Below are 16468 nucleotides of genomic sequence, written 5' to 3' on the forward strand. Positions count from 1 at the left end.
AAACATGAATCTCTGGCTGACGTCACTCTATGGTGCCACAGTGGCGTCTTTAAAGGTATTTATTAAATCCAGTTATAAGAAACCCAAACACGCGAAACACAATCCCCCGCTCCGCCTTGCCCCACCACCAAGCGCAGGTCGACTAGTTGATTGGTCACTTGAGCTGTCTATGCAGGTCAGCCGATAGGTCTGACGTCACATCGGATTTTCCCCGAAACGCCCATTCGATCCACACGATGAACAAAAACAAACAAGATGGCCGCCACGCAGGGTGAGAGAAGCAGGCAGAGTGGCATCTGATTGGCTCTTAGGGTTTGAGATTGCGATGCTATTGGTTATAAAACGATTGGCCTTTCCTGTAGTCCAACCCTCGAGAGTAGAAACTAGAAAAACTAGGAGAGTGGGGTGCGGTGGCTGCTGGGAAATCAGCCTCAGTGTTTATTTCGGTCTGGCAAGGAAGCGCCGTATATTTGGTACCGCTGGAAAAATGTCCTCCGTCAGTCCAGACCGGGAATCGATCGGCGGTCAGGGCCGAAGTGCGCTCGAGCCGCAGACCGTGTTTGTCATCCTGGACTCGGCCGAAAGTCTCAACGTGCTTCGGTGGGTCACCGTTATTTGTTCCGTTAGCTTTACTTGATCTACTCAGGCGCACCCGGAAGTCTTATTGATTAGCAAACCTTATTTAGAATACAATCGGTGTCTGTCGTTATCATTTCGCCGTCAAGTATCAAAGGTGAAATAACCCCAAACACTTTTTTTTAAAATTCTATTCCGATCTGGCTCAGGACAATGTACACTGTGTGCTGTAATGGCAAAATAAGAGAATTTTGTCATTAGTTTGGTGCAAAAATAAGTGTTGAAGATGAAATATCAGGCAACTCAAAACTGGTTAACTGGACTAGCATTAAGTTATGTTTAAATCTTTCTTTTCACTCATGGATGGAGTTCATGTTCCAAAAAAAACGGAATTTAAAAGGGAGATGTTATTGCAAAGTGACAGTACAATAATACTGTCATAACGACAGGGTCAAAACTACTCTCTGTTTGGACTTAACTGCAATCACAAATACTTAAATGTTAAAAAAGGTGAATACAATGACTGACTAACCCTGAGGGTGCTTGGTGTTCTTCCCCCCCCAGGGCCCATTGGCCCAGTCTCTGGCCAAGGAAGACTTTCGTTAACATGGCCCATTCATTCATTCATTCATTCATTCATTCATTCATTCATTCATGCGATTCTGAAAAGTGCAATTGTTATAGTCACAGAGAGTCAGAAGCCACCCTAGCCACAGTGATCTTGCTAGCATGATAGATATAAACTTATTTATGTAATCAGTATTTGTTCTGATTCTGCATGCCAGTCTTATTTGATGGTGAGTCGGGGGCAGATACTGTGCATTTTAAAGATCCCCATTTTTGGTTAATATCCTCTTCATTTTTCAACAAATGAAATCTCAACTCAACTCTTCTGAAACATCAAGGATGAACTTACAATGTCATGTGAACTTTGCACATAAATATTACTGATCTCTCAAGTCCAGTCAGGTCCGCCCCCCCACCCGTCACTCTTCTGACAAAGTGTACATAACGTCACAAAAATGAACCACACAAAAAGAAGCCAATACACAACACCCCTCTTGTTCTAATTCTTTGTTAGCAAGGACCACAGAAACGCAGGGCTGTATTGTGTGCATATAATCTTCTGCACTCTGCACAGACACAGATAGTTAACAAACTTTATTTTGAACACATACTAATAACAAATACTTGCACAAAAACAAAATAAAAAGTTTAATTATAAAACACAAAAGGAAGTGAAAATAAAGTGGGAAGTGAAAATTACTTACTCCCCTTTCTTATTCATACTGTATTTTACTATATAACCAACATAGTAATTTACTGAACCTATTCTAATACATCATCAATCATCTTTACCGTAGTAGTAAAAAAATTATTGTAAATAAGTATTAAGTATAGTTGAGCCTTCAGGAAGTTGCCGCCGCCAACTCCTCCTCTTCGTGTTTGTGTGTGTGTGTGTGTGTGTGTGTGTGTGTGTGTGTGTGTGTGTGTGTGTGTGTGTGGAAAAAAAATATATATATATATGCACACACAACCAACTGTAAACAATCAAGTAAAAAATAAGATGCATGCTAACTTTTTCCCCTTAATGTCAACATCTAGTGTCCGTGCAGAATGTTTAAAAATGTGTGCAATTTCTTTTAATGTGCAAAGTTTTTTTTTAACTGCATTCTGCCAATTGAATGTTGACCTGCCAACTCTTTCCAGGTGCCACACAGGCAATACATTCTTTTTAATGACTAGCAAAGTAACACAGCACAACAAATAACCCCAAAACCTTCTTTCAAAAGACGTAAACACCGTGTCTGAAAGGAAAATTACAAGACCTTTCTCATGATTTCCTACTGTCCCGACACAGCTATGTTTGTTCCATGGAAATTTTGGAGGACAGAGAGGAGGAGGAGGGGGTCTTTGTGGTGAGAAGTAGGAAGTGACTCAGCTGAAACGCACACAGATATTTGGGGGGGTAGGGGGGTGGGGGTCAGGAATGAGGAAGAGGATGAAAAAAACACTCATTCAAGACAGCAGGCATTCTTACACGTATACTAGACCACAGTCGTACTGAAGAAACACCAGTCTCATTATTTACTACACATATATCTAAATTGTACCCTTGTAACCTTAAATAAATCTGAACTATGAACTATAAATGATATAATTTTAAAAGGAGATTAAAACGGGTGTTTTTTGGCATGAACCAAGAGGCCTCTGATTGATCGGTTGTGTCTGCTTGCTCAGAGTGGAGTCTGGCATCGTCGCCGACATTGAGGTGGACGCCCTGCTGCCATCAGACTACGACACCTTCTACCAGATCAAGAGTCAGCCCATCCGCAGCAGGTAATGCCACCAGCTCCTGGACTTGTGTCTCTGCACAGTGTATATTCTTTTCAGCCATTGTAACATTTTTATTATGGACAAACTTTATCATTAACTGTGATAAAGTAATGGTTCAATTACGATGTAGTGTACATAAAAAAAGAAGACATTTGTGTCTCTTGATTTCTCCTCAGCACTTCAGTGAATGCCTCCTCTTCCTCCTCCTTGTCATCCCCATCATCTGTGCCGGTGGCCATGTCCTCCAGGTAAGCGTCCGGCTTCTCTCCTAACCCAATAACGGCCCAGTCATGGCCGCTGAGGTCCAATACTAACGGCTGCTCTGACCCACAGGGTCCTATTGCGTCAGGATCTTATGCGTCAGCAGGCTCTTGAGGAGCAACAAAAGGAAGCACAGCAGCAGCTTCTGCGGTTGCCCGCCGGCTCGGTGTCGTCCCCCGTCTGCGTCAGTGCGTCCCCCTGCGCACCTCCAGCTCAGGTTCCAGTAGAGGTGCTCAAGGTACGAGGCAGAGGTTGAGGACTTAAATGGTTGATGACTTAGGACTTGCTTGTTATTTTACTATGAAAGGCTTGACTTAAATACTGTTAATGGTGAGGAGACAAGGGGAAGTCATGTCACTTTACTCTTCAGAATAAAACTAACGGTTCAAGCAGCAAGGTACTTCCTTTCAACGTTAAGCTTCCATGAGTACCAATAGCTTATGCAACAAACACACCAACACGGGGTGAGTGTGACACTTACTAGCTTACCACGCTAGCCTTTTACTACAAACTGATGCGTTGAAGAAAGCAAGTGGGAGTTAGCCACTTCATCCGCGTCATCTAGCTTCTCCCTGTATGAAAGATTCAAGAAATGTGCTTTTTTTTTCTCCATAGACATGGTATGAGATTCAGGATTCGTGTTTCGTTGCTTTGTGTCCTGAAGCTCATTTCTCCAAATTCTAAGAAAGAACTGGTTCCTCGTTGGGACCTCTCAGCCCAACTTTAAGTGACGTCCCCTATAAAGAGGATTTCTAAGAACCCAGAATGTTGTTATAATTAGATTCAAAGATTTTTTTGTTTTACATCAAATAATAAAATCATGAAAGGCAACATGCAAGGTTACACTGTGCTTTTCCTTTTGTCTTTGAAACAATAAAGTACCAACTTAAGACAAAACAAATACTGTATCATGACCATAAAAGACCTACTGCATCTGCTTGTATTAGCACTTGAACAGCATGCTGACCTCCCGGCATCCCTCAGGTGCAAACCCACTTGGAAAACCCTACGCGGTACCACATCCAGCAGGCCCAGAAACAACAGGTACGGCAGTACCTTTCCTCCGCCGTCAGACCTGCTAGCCGCAACGCTTCTGGACCATCATCGGGCTCCTCCCTCAACAGCCGGCATGCTGTCAGCAGCCCCAAAATGGAGGTAATGCAGAGTGGAGCGTCAATTTAGGTCCACATGACATCGGCACAATTAACCAAATGTTCAAATAAGTAATGGCTGGTTCTCGAAAACTATGGACCGGTTGAATATTCAAATGCCGGCCTAATTCGAGAGTCCATATTTTTTCCCCTTTACAATTAATCAGCACTTTTCACTGCTTATATTTTCACAACCTTTACCATTTTCTGCAAGGGTGCCAGTCTATGAAAATATATCTGTGTTGGCTAATAGCATGCAGATAAAAAGAGGATGTGTGTGTTTTTCATGTCCAACTTTATCAGTTATTTGTCTGAGAAATCCACGTCCAGACTGCGTAATTCAACCCTAAAGGGTCAAATTCCTTTTTGATTGATTCTTCAAGATGGAGGAGACTGTCATTGATGACATCATCAGTCTGGAGTCCAGCCTCAGTGACGACTTCCTGACGCTGCTCGACTCGCGGGAGCAGGTTGCCACAACGGTAATGCCGAGTGCCCTGTGCCTGTGTGCGTGTGTGTGACTCCGAGGGCGAACCAAAAAAAAAAAAAAAGATTAGGTGGCGTTTTCTTGCCTGTATGGTATGCTGCCTCTGCAGCTTACACAGATCTGACTCCTTCCTCTTCCTGGGCACTTGTGCGTGTTTGTGCATGTGTGCATCTGCTAAAAAGGCTGCTGTGGGAAGTTTTGGGCTCTTCTTCTTAAGGGTCGTTTCCTCATTTTTTAACAGTCGCTGAAGAGAAAGAGACTGGAGCAGTTTGACTGATTTGCCTGTGTGCATGTGTGTGTCTGTGTGCTTGTGTTGGTGTTACGCGATGCGGATTTTAGTTTTCCTGCAGGAACATGATAAAAGGAGACATAAAGCAGAGGTAATGGTTTTGTCCTTCAATATCCTTCAGCTTTTTTTGTTGTTGTTGTTTCATCTCAGTCGGGATTTTTGTAACTTTCACGCACAAAACAAAGAGGCAGAAGTTTATTATTTCATATTATATATATTATTATTATATTATCATATTATTATTTTAAATTATTTCATAATTTCCCAGGCAGTTACTTGGCAGCAAATCTGTTTGGAGTTTCAGATAAAAAAGAAAAACACTTTCAAGCACTATCATTGCATTAGCAAACGGTGTTACTAGGATTACCTCCTGATTGTAATGTATAATATCGATTGGCTGAGGTGTCAAAGTAGTGGTTGTGAGTATTTGCATTTGGGCATGTCATGTGATCTATTTAATATGTGCCCGAATGAGAATTTTCCTTCTTGCCACTCTACAAGTTGTTTCACCCTGCCCGCTGTTAGACTTAATTATCTTGTTAGTAGACACTCACACAAGTCACGGTACCCACCTGAGTGACGTCATCTGTTTTGTGCTCTGATTGGTCATTCTAGCTGCCGACGGCGGCGGGAAACATGCCAGACGTCTTTGAGGAGAGCGGCGGGAAGGTCACGCCCGTCGCAATAAGCAACAGTTGCCCAGCTGACCTGCTCACCGTCAAGCGAGAGCTGAACAGTGGGTTGCTGCGCTTTGGTGTTTCCATTCTTACAACCCTAACACAACATTTGAGGATACAGTACTAAAACATTTGGCCCTTTCTAATGTTTGGGAGTCTGATTAGCCATGTTAAGATCCTCCCCGTTGCTCGACTGACACAGAGGAAGGCTGTGTTCTTTACTCACTTTGATAAGTCAGCACTACTTCGTACATCCTTCGGCTCAATTTTGACATTGTCATCACTTCTTACTTCCTGTTCAGCACAACGGCACAATCTCCAAAGTGCAACAAATCACTTCTCATGAGGAAATAATACAAGTAGAAAATACTTTGTAAAACTTTATTCTTCTAAAGAAACACTTATCTGTTTGAGGAAAAAAAAATGAACAACACTTTTTTTATATGAACATGATGATGGCTTTTCAGATGTGGAGACGAAAGCGCTGATGAAGGAACGACAGAAGAAAGACAATCACAACCTGAGTGAGTTCCTAACTTAGACCATACATGTCATTGACAACCTAAACCACGTGAAGCAGATAATTAGAGCTGCTCTTTGTTTTTCAGTTGAGAGACGACGACGCTTCAACATCAACGACCGCATCAAAGAATTGGGTGCACTCGTTCCCAAGACGCCCGACCCGTCAGTAATCACGTCCACCTCTCATTGGTCATCGTTCATTAAGACTTGAGTGCTAACGAGGCCTTGTGATTGGATAGGGATGCCAGGTGGAACAAAGGAAGCATCCTGAAGGCTTCGGTGGATTACATCCGAAGACTTCAGAAGGAACAACAACGAGCTCGTGACATGGAAGAAAGACATAAGAGACTGGAACACACCAACAGAACTCTGATGCTGCGCATACAGGTCAGTGGCACTCATTTGTCAATCATAAACCTTTCCCCTGCCAACCGATTTAAACACCATGTCATCCGTGCCTAACCCTAACCTTTCACAATTTCCTTATTTTCAGGAGTTGGAGCTTCAGGCGAGCCTCCACGGTGTTCCTTTTTCCTGTGGTGATGGCACTCCGAGCGACCCGCAGGCCTTCCTCTCTTCTGTGACGCCATTGTCGCACACGCTGGGCTTGGCAGAGTTGAACGAGCTGAAGGGAAGTGGCGACGACACTTTCTCCTCTGACTTGATGAACGATGCGGGGCTGGCAACGCTGGAGGACTTTGGAGATATCTTGATGGAGGATGGCGGCCTGATGTCACCTGCGGCCGGTGCCGACCCCATGTTGTCATGTGGGGCATCCCGTTGCAGCAGCAGGGGAAGCAGCATGGATGATGACCTCTGACCATTTCATCTGACACTTTGGTAACCATGCCACCATCCCTCTTACATGGTAATTGTAACCTCATCGTCTCCAATACGCCATGGTAACCACACCATTCTCTCTGTCACCATGGTAACCACATCAGTCTTCTCTGCCACCCCCTCTGTCACTATGCAAACATGTCACCGCACATTTTTCACCATGGTAACATGACATTCCACCTGTCACCATGGTAACCATACTATAACTATCGATAACAGTGGTTCTTAACCTTGTTGAAAGTACCGAACCCCACCAGTTTCATATACGTAGAGGCTCTGCCGAACTCCTGAGACCAACTCACCGAACGTCTAGGGTTCCATCAAACCCAGGTTAAGAACCACTGATCTGTAACCATGGCAACCACATCACCCCCTTATCATCATGGTAACCACACCAACCTCTGTCATCATGATAACCATACTATAAATTTTGACAACACGGTAACTATGTCATTACCACTCTGTGCCCTTGGTAACGATATTATCACTGTACTGGTCCCTACAACACGCTCCCTCTGCCACCATGCTAATCATGCTACTCTTGCTCTCTTTCAACTTGGTAACCATGTCATCACTCTGTTGTCTCCATGATCGCCATGCTATCACACGATGTCTCCGCAGTAATCCTGTCATTCTCTCTATCAACTTTGCATCCATACTTTTTTCCCCTCTTGGTAACCATGGTAACCACGCCATCATCTATCTCTCTGACTTATCAGCTCCCACTTAGAGGTCAGTGCCATAAGAAATTGAAAAATGTTTTTTTTAATAATATATATAATTGCATATATAATTTTTTAAAATAATTTTCTAATTAGTGGACTTCCGTGGTCATGTGAGAAAAGGAATGTTGGACGTGTTAGTTTTCTGATTGACAGGCACTCAGTCCAAGAATGTAGCCAATCTGAGAATGCAACTCCAAATAGATCTTGTGTAACTCAGTTGATCTATTTTTTATTTTTTTTTGTTTACCATTCTGTCGATGGTACAAGCGTTTTGGGGACCAAATGCCCACATTTGTGTTGTCACATTTTAGGTGTGTACTCTGCTCATTATAGTAGGCAACCATCAGCAGTAAGTTGTCAGAGAGAAACCCGTGCTAGCATGTGCTAATGCTATCCAGCTGCTAAGAAACAGGTCCATTAGCATTGCCCCGTTGAGCGGTTAGAACTATTCATGAATATTTTTTGTTTGTTGTTGTTTTCTTTTTAATACTGAAAATGATCTGCTTACTATAGCAACTGACGCTTTGCTGTCAGGATCATAAAGGGAGTCGTCTTAATTGTTGTTTACAATCATGTAACATTGTATCATATCTGTATTTAGAAACTTTATATGGAAATAAAATGAGAAAAATAGTATTTTTTCCAAAAGCACTGTTGACTCATTGAAGCCCGTGAAATGTCCTCATAGTTCCTTGCGTGGATTTACTATATGCCATGTATTGGGGGAAAAAATAGGAGAAAAATAACCCATTTGAGGCACACATGGTTTACATCATTTAAAAATAGTTTTAGATCTTTGGATTTTGCAATAACTGGAGGTAAATTCACCACGAGAACATGCTCGTGTATGAATATGCGCGCGTGTATCTGTTTGATGTTGGCTGTCCGGGCTCAAAGGTTAGCTCCATCAGCTCACGTTGTCTTTTCAGTTACCTTCCTGTTTCCTGTTTGGATGTTTCATAAATGGACAGCCACACTTCCTGTTCTGGCCGGCTCGTTCCTTCCGAGATGTCAATCACGCTGAGTTGATTTGGGATTCCGCAAAACTTGCACAATTAGGCACACGTAGACAAACAATTGACAGGTAGATAAGTGCGTGTAATTGCTACTTAATGAATTGTTCTGTAGCCTGTTAGGAGGCGTCACATGACTCCTAGACTCAAAGTGTTCCCAATGTCAAACAATGAGGGAACAAGACTCCATTGTGAAATTTGGAGTGACATCTCTTTTAAGCCTCTAATTGGTCAGTCTAAGAAGGGAAACATATGGCGCAACACTCCAAACACATCTCCAAACAGTCTGCCGAGCTGCAGCACTCCTCCAGTATTCCACAATCCAACGGTTCCACACAAGCCTCGTCCCAGCAACAGCAGCAGCAGCACCAGCAGCAGGTGTCAATGAATCCGCAGGAGCCGGACAGGCCCCCTCCGCAAGTCACGCACCTCTCCACTGCCCCACACATGGATTGAAAGTTGCAGAAGAGACACGCCAGCAGGCAGTGGACGCAACAGTCTGTGGAGGAGTATGCAGTCAGTGTGTGTTTTCATGTGCACCCATGCCCGGCAGAGATAAGGTTCACGTTGAAGGTGTCCCGCTGATAAATGGGTGTGTGTTGATCTTTCAACTTCCTGTCAGTTACATGCCTCAATAATGTAGAAAATATTTATTGTTGTCATTAGTGTAAAATATCCTTTTGTTAATTCTTGAATGTATAGCAGGTAAAGATAAAAAAAATGAAATTATACATATTCTCAGTGCCAGCTTTTTTCCTTTATATTAGTCATAGGAGCTACCATATTTCTACATGAACAAAAATACTTTTAATAATGAATAATTTTAATTTAAAGCACTCAGCGGCATGGTGGTGGACTGGTTAGCACGTCTGCCTCACAGAGGTCGTGGGTTTGATTTCAGGCTCCGACCTTCCTGTGTTTCGGTTACATGTTCTCCCCGTGCCTGCGTGGGTTTCATCCTCCCACATTCCAAAAACTCTATAGGTGAACTCCATCCATCCATTATCTGTACCCCTTCTCCCCACAGGGGTCACGGAACCTATCCCAGCAGTCGGCCCACCGACGATGTGGGAGGAGAAAACCCGCGCAGGCACGGGGAGAACATACAAATTCCACACAAGGAGGGCCGGAGTTGGGATTGAACCCGCAACCCCTGAACTGTGAACAGGTAGATGGATGCTATAGTACTCACCGTCTCTTGCTACTTCTTCAATGAGGGTGCTATTTGTTTTGTAGGAGGTGTGGCTTTTACTGGAGGAGAGATGTTTCTGATTGGTGGGAGCCAAAGGTGGGGGAGCAGCCAGTGGCAACTTGTCTACTCCTAAATTGACGTTGTTGATGACATTACAGTGGGGCATATTTATTTGGACATCCACTTCCGTATGAGTTTCCAGAGAGCCATGTTGGCCTGCACGTGTTGAAAGGTGAAGTTAATGAGTTAGTAAGCTAAGCTTAGCATCATTAACTATTCTTCATATGCTTTTGTTGCAATATGTCTGCGGTCACCTCACCTGCACATTGGAGCAGGGATGGACTACAGGCTATCGGCTGGCTGGAGATGCACCCTGACTGGTCGGAATCCACAGTCGCGTCGGAGTGCGACGTCATCACGTCCATCCTGGCCAATGGGAGACAAAGAATACGCTGAATTGATTAGTTATGGCAAGATTTGTGTTACTAAACTGAATAAGACAATCAGAAAGTCAGGAATAATGACTCAATGTTAAAACCTTTTAAGCCGGTCTGTTGGACAGTGCAACTCCAGAATGTTCACCTTTTTGAAAACGTTCTTATCATAAGAAAGAAATGCTGGTAACACTGTGCTATCTTAACATTGCAGCTCTGCTTACCTTTTGGCTTTAACATGATGAAAGTTTCAGCCACCACATGTTTATTCTGTTACTATGGTGTCACAATTGTGATGGCAAAATTCAGAAGCACTCACTCGGATTAGTAAATATTTATGCAGCCCCTCCAGACACTCTCAACTATTATTTGTTGGCAAATATTCAAAAAATAACTTTTATACAGTATTGTCTTTTTAAACAAGGTTAACACTTCTTTATTTTTATGTTCAGATAACTTTTAAACTAGCAGGTTTTAAGCACAGTAAAACACTACACAAATCCATGCATAATAATAATAATAGTAATAATAATAATAATAATAATAATAATAATAATAATAATAATAATAATAATAATAATAATAATAATAATAATAATAATAATAAATTATTATTTAATTTACTAACAGCGCTTATTATAATAATAAGCGCTGTTAGTCAATTAAATTAACTCGTTAAAGGATGTCCAATATATTTGCCTGAAAACCAACCTTCAGCCTCCGCACGCTGCTTTGCCCTCTTTAAAGGCATGTGCGCGTTTGTGTCCGGCACTGTATGAAATTGGATGGGTGGTCGTGTGCGTGCGTATCGCGTGTAAACGCCCACCTCGTTACCCTCTTAGTTGCGCACACGAAATGTAGTTGAGGTGACGAAATTACACTTCAATTACGGTCTTGTTAATTCGGACAATTGAACTGCACAATTAGAGTTTAATATTGCTACATATGTGCTTTTCTTTTCTTTTTCTTTTCTTTAATAATTAAATATTGACTTTTTTTTTGATTGAGGACAAATGTTCTACTGTTATAAACAGCAATAAAACAGTTTTAAGAAATAATTTAAAAAAATGTTTTTCATATGAAGGATTTCCGTTTTAAACGAGCGCCCAAAGCCCATTTTAGTTGTATTTTTTGTGTGACCTGCAGGTGTCGCTGCCACTCTGCTACAGCAGAAAAGAGACAAAAAGAAGAAAACGTGGCCGAAGATGCTACGACCAATTGATGCTGTGAAGAAAGGAGGATGAAGTGGGATTAAGGGAAGACTGCTGATGAAATTTGGTGACTAAAACGTGCCATTTGGCTTCCAACCAAGTGATGGTGAGCCTTATAATGTAGAAGTCGAAAGAAAAACTACCACGCATTGGCGGCCGCCACTCGTATGTTTTGGGGCTTCATTCTTCTTCGTGCACGTTATTGTTAGTTCGTCCGTTCGTTCTTCTTTTGCCATCTTCAGAGGTTGCAAAAGTAGAACTTGAAGTATGTACAGATACTTGTGGAAAAGAGACTTTTTATGATTGAGCACCGATTCAACCAATCTGTATAAAAGCACAAAACTCTGACATTCTTAGGAAGAAGAAAATAATATACATTTTCTCAATACTTGTAAACAATGCACATTTGGACTTCTGCTGCCCATTTGGCCTGTTTAGTTCCTCTCCACTTTTGTAGTTAAGGTGTCACACAAAGCCCAAGAGTTCAACCACTCAAATTACAGGACAATTCATACAAATAACAATAAGTGGGTGGTTTTCCCTTTAATCTAATACAGTGGTTTTCAACTGTTTTTTCCATTATAATCAAGAAGCAACTCGTGGACCACTGTTTTGGCAGAAAATGTATTTTATTTCCCACCGAAGGAGGATATACATATACAGTAACTACTTTATGCAACCTATTCTCTATGAATTTTAATTTAATTTACTCAGAGGTTGTTTTCCAAAATCGTGCTAAGAAAAACAGTTAAAGCTAAGAAGTTGTGTATCTGTCTGTCGTAAAGGCGGGAGAAGCGTCAGCTCTTCATCCTGATGAGGATGAGAAAGGAGACGTTACAGTGGAAACGCCAAAGGGGCCTGTCTACTGTGTCTGCAGAAGACCTGATATCAACTGCTTCATGATGTAATCCACTCAATCTACACCCTAAAAATGATTCGCACCTGCATTACATAAACACCTATAGAACACATGTAACATCTGTATCATACATGTATCAGCTGTAGCACCCGTATCTGTGGAATAAAGCAGCACATGATGCTCGCTGCTGTCTTTATTGAAGATGCACAATTACATTTGATAAGCACTGTACGTTATGCCTACCAAAAACATTGTCGTCCAATCAGTGGCTGCGACGGCTGTGCAGAGTGGTTCCATGGTGGTTGTGTGGGCGTGTCCGAGAAGGCGGCCAAAGCCATCCGAGTGTGGTTCTGTCCATCTTGTCGAGGTGACTTGTCTTTTTGGACTTTGTCAATCCCAAAACACAAATATAACACTACTCACATCAAATATTGTGGTCAGGAGTACATGTGGAAATTTAACTATTGTCCATCTCAGACGGTGACCCATCTCTGGAGATTAAGTATCGTCAGAAGAAGACAAAGGCGTCTGAGGCCGAGGAGGACGGGAGCTCACCCTTTCAGTCCATGAGCGACAGCAGGCGTAGCGCACAAGTGGGTCGGCAAGCAAGAACAAAGCATGTCACGGCGCTGAAAAAAGTTCATTATTGTTTTTTCTGTCCTGCCTCTGTCTAGCAAATCAAACGGTCTGCTCGCATGTGCGGCGAGTGTGAGGCCTGTTTGAGGACACAAGACTGCGCCACTTGCGATTTTTGCAAAGACATGAAGAAGTTTGGAGGACCTAACAAGATACGCCAGAAGTGTCGACTGAGGCAGTGCCAGTTCCGTGCACGAGTGAGTGGTCACAATGTTGAACCAGTGATTGCACTTATCATCTGTAGCACACATTTAACACCTGTTCAACAAATGTTCACACCTGTAGCACACAGGTAAAACTTGCTACGGACATGTAACACCTGTGGCGCACATGTAACTCATGTAACGCCTGTATCTCATGCAGCACATGCATTCACACCAGTAGCAAGCATAAAACATATGTAGCACACAGCGCTAGCACACATGCAACACCTGTAGCAGCCTTGGGTCTGTGGTGAGCGAAATAAATTGAGTTTTTTGCATAAGATGTGGCATGTTCCTGGTGTGGAGCAGAAGATGCTTCGCAACAAAGAAGAGGAGATGAATCGACGCAATGCAATGAGGCGACGGGAGCGCTACAGGAAACACGGCGGGGATCTTACAGAGGAGGAAGAGGAGGAAGATGTGTTCAGTGAAAGTGAGATAGAGCTCTACCAGCAGTACAAAGCTGCTGGATTCAGCGACCTGGTCAGTGAATAATTCAGGGCCCGTCGGTTTCTATTGGCGCTTCCAATGACAAGTCTTTCTGTTGCAGCTTTGGCACAGTGGAGAGGAGGAAGAGGAGGAGGAGGAGGAGTCACTCAGAAAGAAGGCGGTGAAGGTGAAACATGTGAAGAGACGAGAGAAGAAGCCAGAGAAGAAGGTGAGTCCCATTGTCCTACACAAAACACCACTTGCAGCACATGCCCTTAGTACACACAGGTCACATGTAGCACATATGAAGTATTTGTAACATATTTGTATGTAATACTGCTTTACATGTCCAAAACACCGTAGCACACTAATTCACGCTGGTATGGCTCATAACTGCTTATGTCCACAGAAATCCCTCTCCGCTCCCAAAGAGGAGGTGCGGCGTCACAAGGCAAAGCAGCGACACAGGGGACGCGTGCGACACAGTGAAAGAGGAGGAGGTGGAGGAGGTGGAGGAGGTGGTGGAGGAGGAGGAGGAGGAGAGGTTGACGCAAAGGAGCTCGGCAGTACTCTGCGCCAGTGTCTCGGGCCTGGCTGTGTCCAACCGGCAAGGACCTCCTCTAAGTACTGCTCAGACAATTGTGGCATGAAGCTCGCGGCCAAGTGAGTTGCACCTCAAATGCACCTGTGGATTACACACTTGTAATAAGACTTGTTCCAACTCACTCATACACATGCCGTATCACGATGATATATGTATACCCCTTTCCATGTCATTACAGTCCAACAGTCACCATGAAGCACTAACGTGACATTTGTTGTGCACAGCCGCATCTATGAAATCGTCCCTCAGAGAATCCAGCAATGGCAGCAAAGCCCCTGCGTTGCCGAGGAGATGGGGCGGAGACAGTTGGAGCGAATCAGGAAGGAGCAGCAGGCCACCAGGCTGCGCCTCACTCTGATGGAAAAGCGCTTCCACGAGCTGGAAGGCATCATTGCTAACTCGAAACTTAACCAGGTGCAACATGACGAGGAGGTACATAAAATGATTCTTTTATAATATAGAAACAGATAAAAACATTTTATAGAAATTTTCAGAAGGGCAAAAAAAGCGGTGGACCAATAATAGAATGTTGTTTTTGGTGCAGAAAAGCTCAAGAATGCTTCTCGGCATTCAAAAAAATGAATAAAAGCTGTCACTTGTGTGCAAAGGCCAACGAAGGCGATGGCGATGACACAGACCTTCAAATTTTCTGCGTGTCCTGCAGCCATCCAGTCAACCCCAAGGTAGCACTTAGACACATGGAGAGGTGTTACGCAAAGGTCAGTAAAGGTCAGCCTGTCTCCAACTTTGTCAATTTTACCATCTCTGACCACGGCTTACCTTTGTCCTAATAGTACGAAAGTCAGACTTCCTTTGGATCCATGTACCCTACGCGGATTGAAGGGTGAGTGCAGCCGCCTTCTTTCCACATGCTCATGCCTGTCTCAGTTATCACACATAAATAATTTTTTTGGACCTTTTCGCCATGTTCAAATGTAAAAATGAGTATGGCATTTTTCACGTCTCGTACAGAGCTACGCGTCTGTTCTGCGACGTCTATAATCCTCACAGCAAGACCTACTGCAAGCGACTGCAGGTGTTATGTCCGGAACATTCCAGAGATCCAAAGGTTTGTTTTGCTTCTTTGTCTTTCAAGTGGCTGGGACTGGACTTCTAGTTCTCAGCCTGTACGTTAGGATGGCATCAGGGCTGCACGATAAAAGCTTATAGGTTTATATGCTCATATACTTCACCCCAAAATTCCATCCATCTTTGGAAAATGTAAATAACTTTGACAATATTCAAAACGAGTTTTGCTTTTTGTTTGCTAATGTTTGTGCGCGTCATCCAGGTGGCAGTGGATGAGGTGTGCGGCTGCCCTCTCGTCAAAGACGTCTTTGAACCCACCGGCGAGTTCTGTCGGGTCTCCAAGAGAAAGTGCAACAAACACTACTGCTGGGAGAAGCTCCGGCGTGCCGAGGTGGACCTGGAGAGAGTCCGAGTGGTATGTAAAGCTCCTGTGTATTTTTAGGGGCCAGACGGGGAGTTTGAAACAGCTCACAGAGCTGTCGGTGTTCCCAGCACATGCACAGGTTCCACACCGAAACATACATCTGTTGGTGCTCATGAAACGGGAATTATGAAATGATGAAGTATAAATGTATAAAAGTGATCATGCATATTGATCATAAGGAACATGAGTCATATACCTGCCATTTAGCAAAAAAGGGAAAACGAGCGGTGTAAAACAAACATGAGGGAAATTAATAGGCTTCCATTCAAGCAGTTTTCCCTCTTTTATGCAGTATTATTGTGATTGCAAATCAGATGTTCTGAACTAGTACAGTGTATGGACAGATTGTGAGTACCTTTAGCGCCTCTGCTTACGCCATTTATTTGTCGCCAGTGGTACAAACTGGACGAGCTGTTTGAGCAGGAGAGGAACCTGCGGGCCGCCATGACCAACCGTGCGGGTTTGCTGGCTCTCATGCTCCACCAAACTATCCAACATGACCCGGTAACCACCGACCTGCGCTCTGCCAAAGACCGCTAGAGACGCAGCTTTTGTCATCACCGGCACAC

General features: G+C 43.4%; 3 protein-coding genes across 4 annotated transcripts; 2 read left to right on the forward strand and 1 right to left on the reverse strand.

The window, feature by feature from the left end:
* Positions 1-387: 387 nt before the first annotated feature.
* On the forward strand, positions 388-8513 carry tfe3a (transcription factor binding to IGHM enhancer 3a). The gene is made up of 11 exons (XM_061270582.1): positions 388-600; positions 2818-2916; positions 3090-3161; positions 3247-3412; positions 4159-4329; positions 4709-4807; positions 5717-5837; positions 6246-6302; positions 6387-6462; positions 6540-6687; positions 6794-8513. The coding sequence occupies exons 1-11, from the start codon at positions 488-490 to the stop codon at positions 7118-7120; spliced, it is 1449 nt and encodes a 482-aa protein (XP_061126566.1). The 5' UTR covers positions 388-487; the 3' UTR covers positions 7121-8513.
* Positions 8514-8627: 114 nt separating this feature from the next.
* On the reverse strand, positions 8628-11286 carry zgc:113363 (uncharacterized protein LOC791449 homolog). Its single transcript, XM_061270597.1, has 4 exons — positions 11216-11286; positions 10390-10496; positions 10071-10286; positions 8628-9377 (listed from the first exon to the last, which is right to left on the reverse strand). Exons 2-4 carry the CDS (start codon positions 10493-10495, stop codon positions 9115-9117), a joined length of 585 nt encoding a protein of 194 aa, XP_061126581.1. The 5' UTR covers position 10496; positions 11216-11286; the 3' UTR covers positions 8628-9114.
* A 377-nt stretch (positions 11287-11663) lies between these two features.
* Positions 11664-16444, forward strand: cxxc1a (CXXC finger protein 1a). Of its 2 annotated transcripts, none has more exons than XM_061302007.1 (14): positions 11664-11821; positions 12501-12619; positions 12841-12941; positions 13052-13167; positions 13249-13407; positions 13696-13896; positions 13964-14071; positions 14252-14505; positions 14671-14878; positions 15055-15165; positions 15241-15290; positions 15419-15515; positions 15738-15890; positions 16293-16444. In XM_061302007.1, exons 1-14 carry the CDS (start codon positions 11819-11821, stop codon positions 16437-16439), a joined length of 1827 nt encoding a protein of 608 aa, XP_061157991.1. In that variant the 5' UTR covers positions 11664-11818; the 3' UTR covers positions 16440-16444. The 2 variants fall into 2 exon arrangements, with proteins under 2 accessions (XP_061157991.1, XP_061158000.1); XM_061302016.1 differs by having other exon boundaries at positions 13723-13896.
* Positions 16445-16468: the final 24 nt, after the last annotated feature.

The sequence above is a fragment of the Syngnathus typhle genome, linkage group LG2 (genome assembly GCF_033458585.1).
Source record: "Syngnathus typhle isolate RoL2023-S1 ecotype Sweden linkage group LG2, RoL_Styp_1.0, whole genome shotgun sequence".
Lineage (NCBI taxonomy): Eukaryota > Metazoa > Chordata > Actinopteri > Syngnathiformes > Syngnathidae > Syngnathus > Syngnathus typhle.

What these genes read in the sequence shown, in the direction of transcription:
- tfe3a (XM_061270582.1), top strand. Translation starts at nt 488, where the DNA reads ATGTCCTCCGTCAGTCCAGACCGGGAATCGATCGGCGGTCAGGGCCGA. An exon ending in AGTCAGCCCATCCGCAGCAG is followed by an intron (nt 2,917 to 3,089) that starts GTAATGCCACCA and finishes ATTTCTCCTCAG; the next exon opens with CACTTCAGTGAATGCCTCCT. An exon ending in TTCCAGTAGAGGTGCTCAAG is followed by an intron (nt 3,413 to 4,158) that starts GTACGAGGCAGA and finishes GGCATCCCTCAG; the next exon opens with GTGCAAACCCACTTGGAAAA.
- zgc:113363 (XM_061270597.1), bottom strand. Translation starts at nt 10,495, where the DNA reads ATGGACGTGATGACGTCGCACTCCGACGCGACTGTGGATTCCGACCAG. An exon ending in ATCCCTGCTCCAATGTGCAG is followed by an intron (nt 10,287 to 10,389) that starts GTGAGGTGACCG and finishes CAACACGTGCAG; the next exon opens with GCCAACATGGCTCTCTGGAA. An exon ending in TGAAGAAGTAGCAAGAGACG is followed by an intron (nt 9,378 to 10,070) that starts GTGAGTACTATA and finishes ACTCCTCCACAG; the next exon opens with ACTGTTGCGTCCACTGCCTG.
- cxxc1a (XM_061302007.1), top strand. An exon ending in TACCCTACGCGGATTGAAGG is followed by an intron (nt 15,291 to 15,418) that starts GTGAGTGCAGCC and finishes CGTCTCGTACAG; the next exon opens with AGCTACGCGTCTGTTCTGCG. An exon ending in ACCTGGAGAGAGTCCGAGTG is followed by an intron (nt 15,891 to 16,292) that starts GTATGTAAAGCT and finishes ATTTGTCGCCAG; the next exon opens with TGGTACAAACTGGACGAGCT.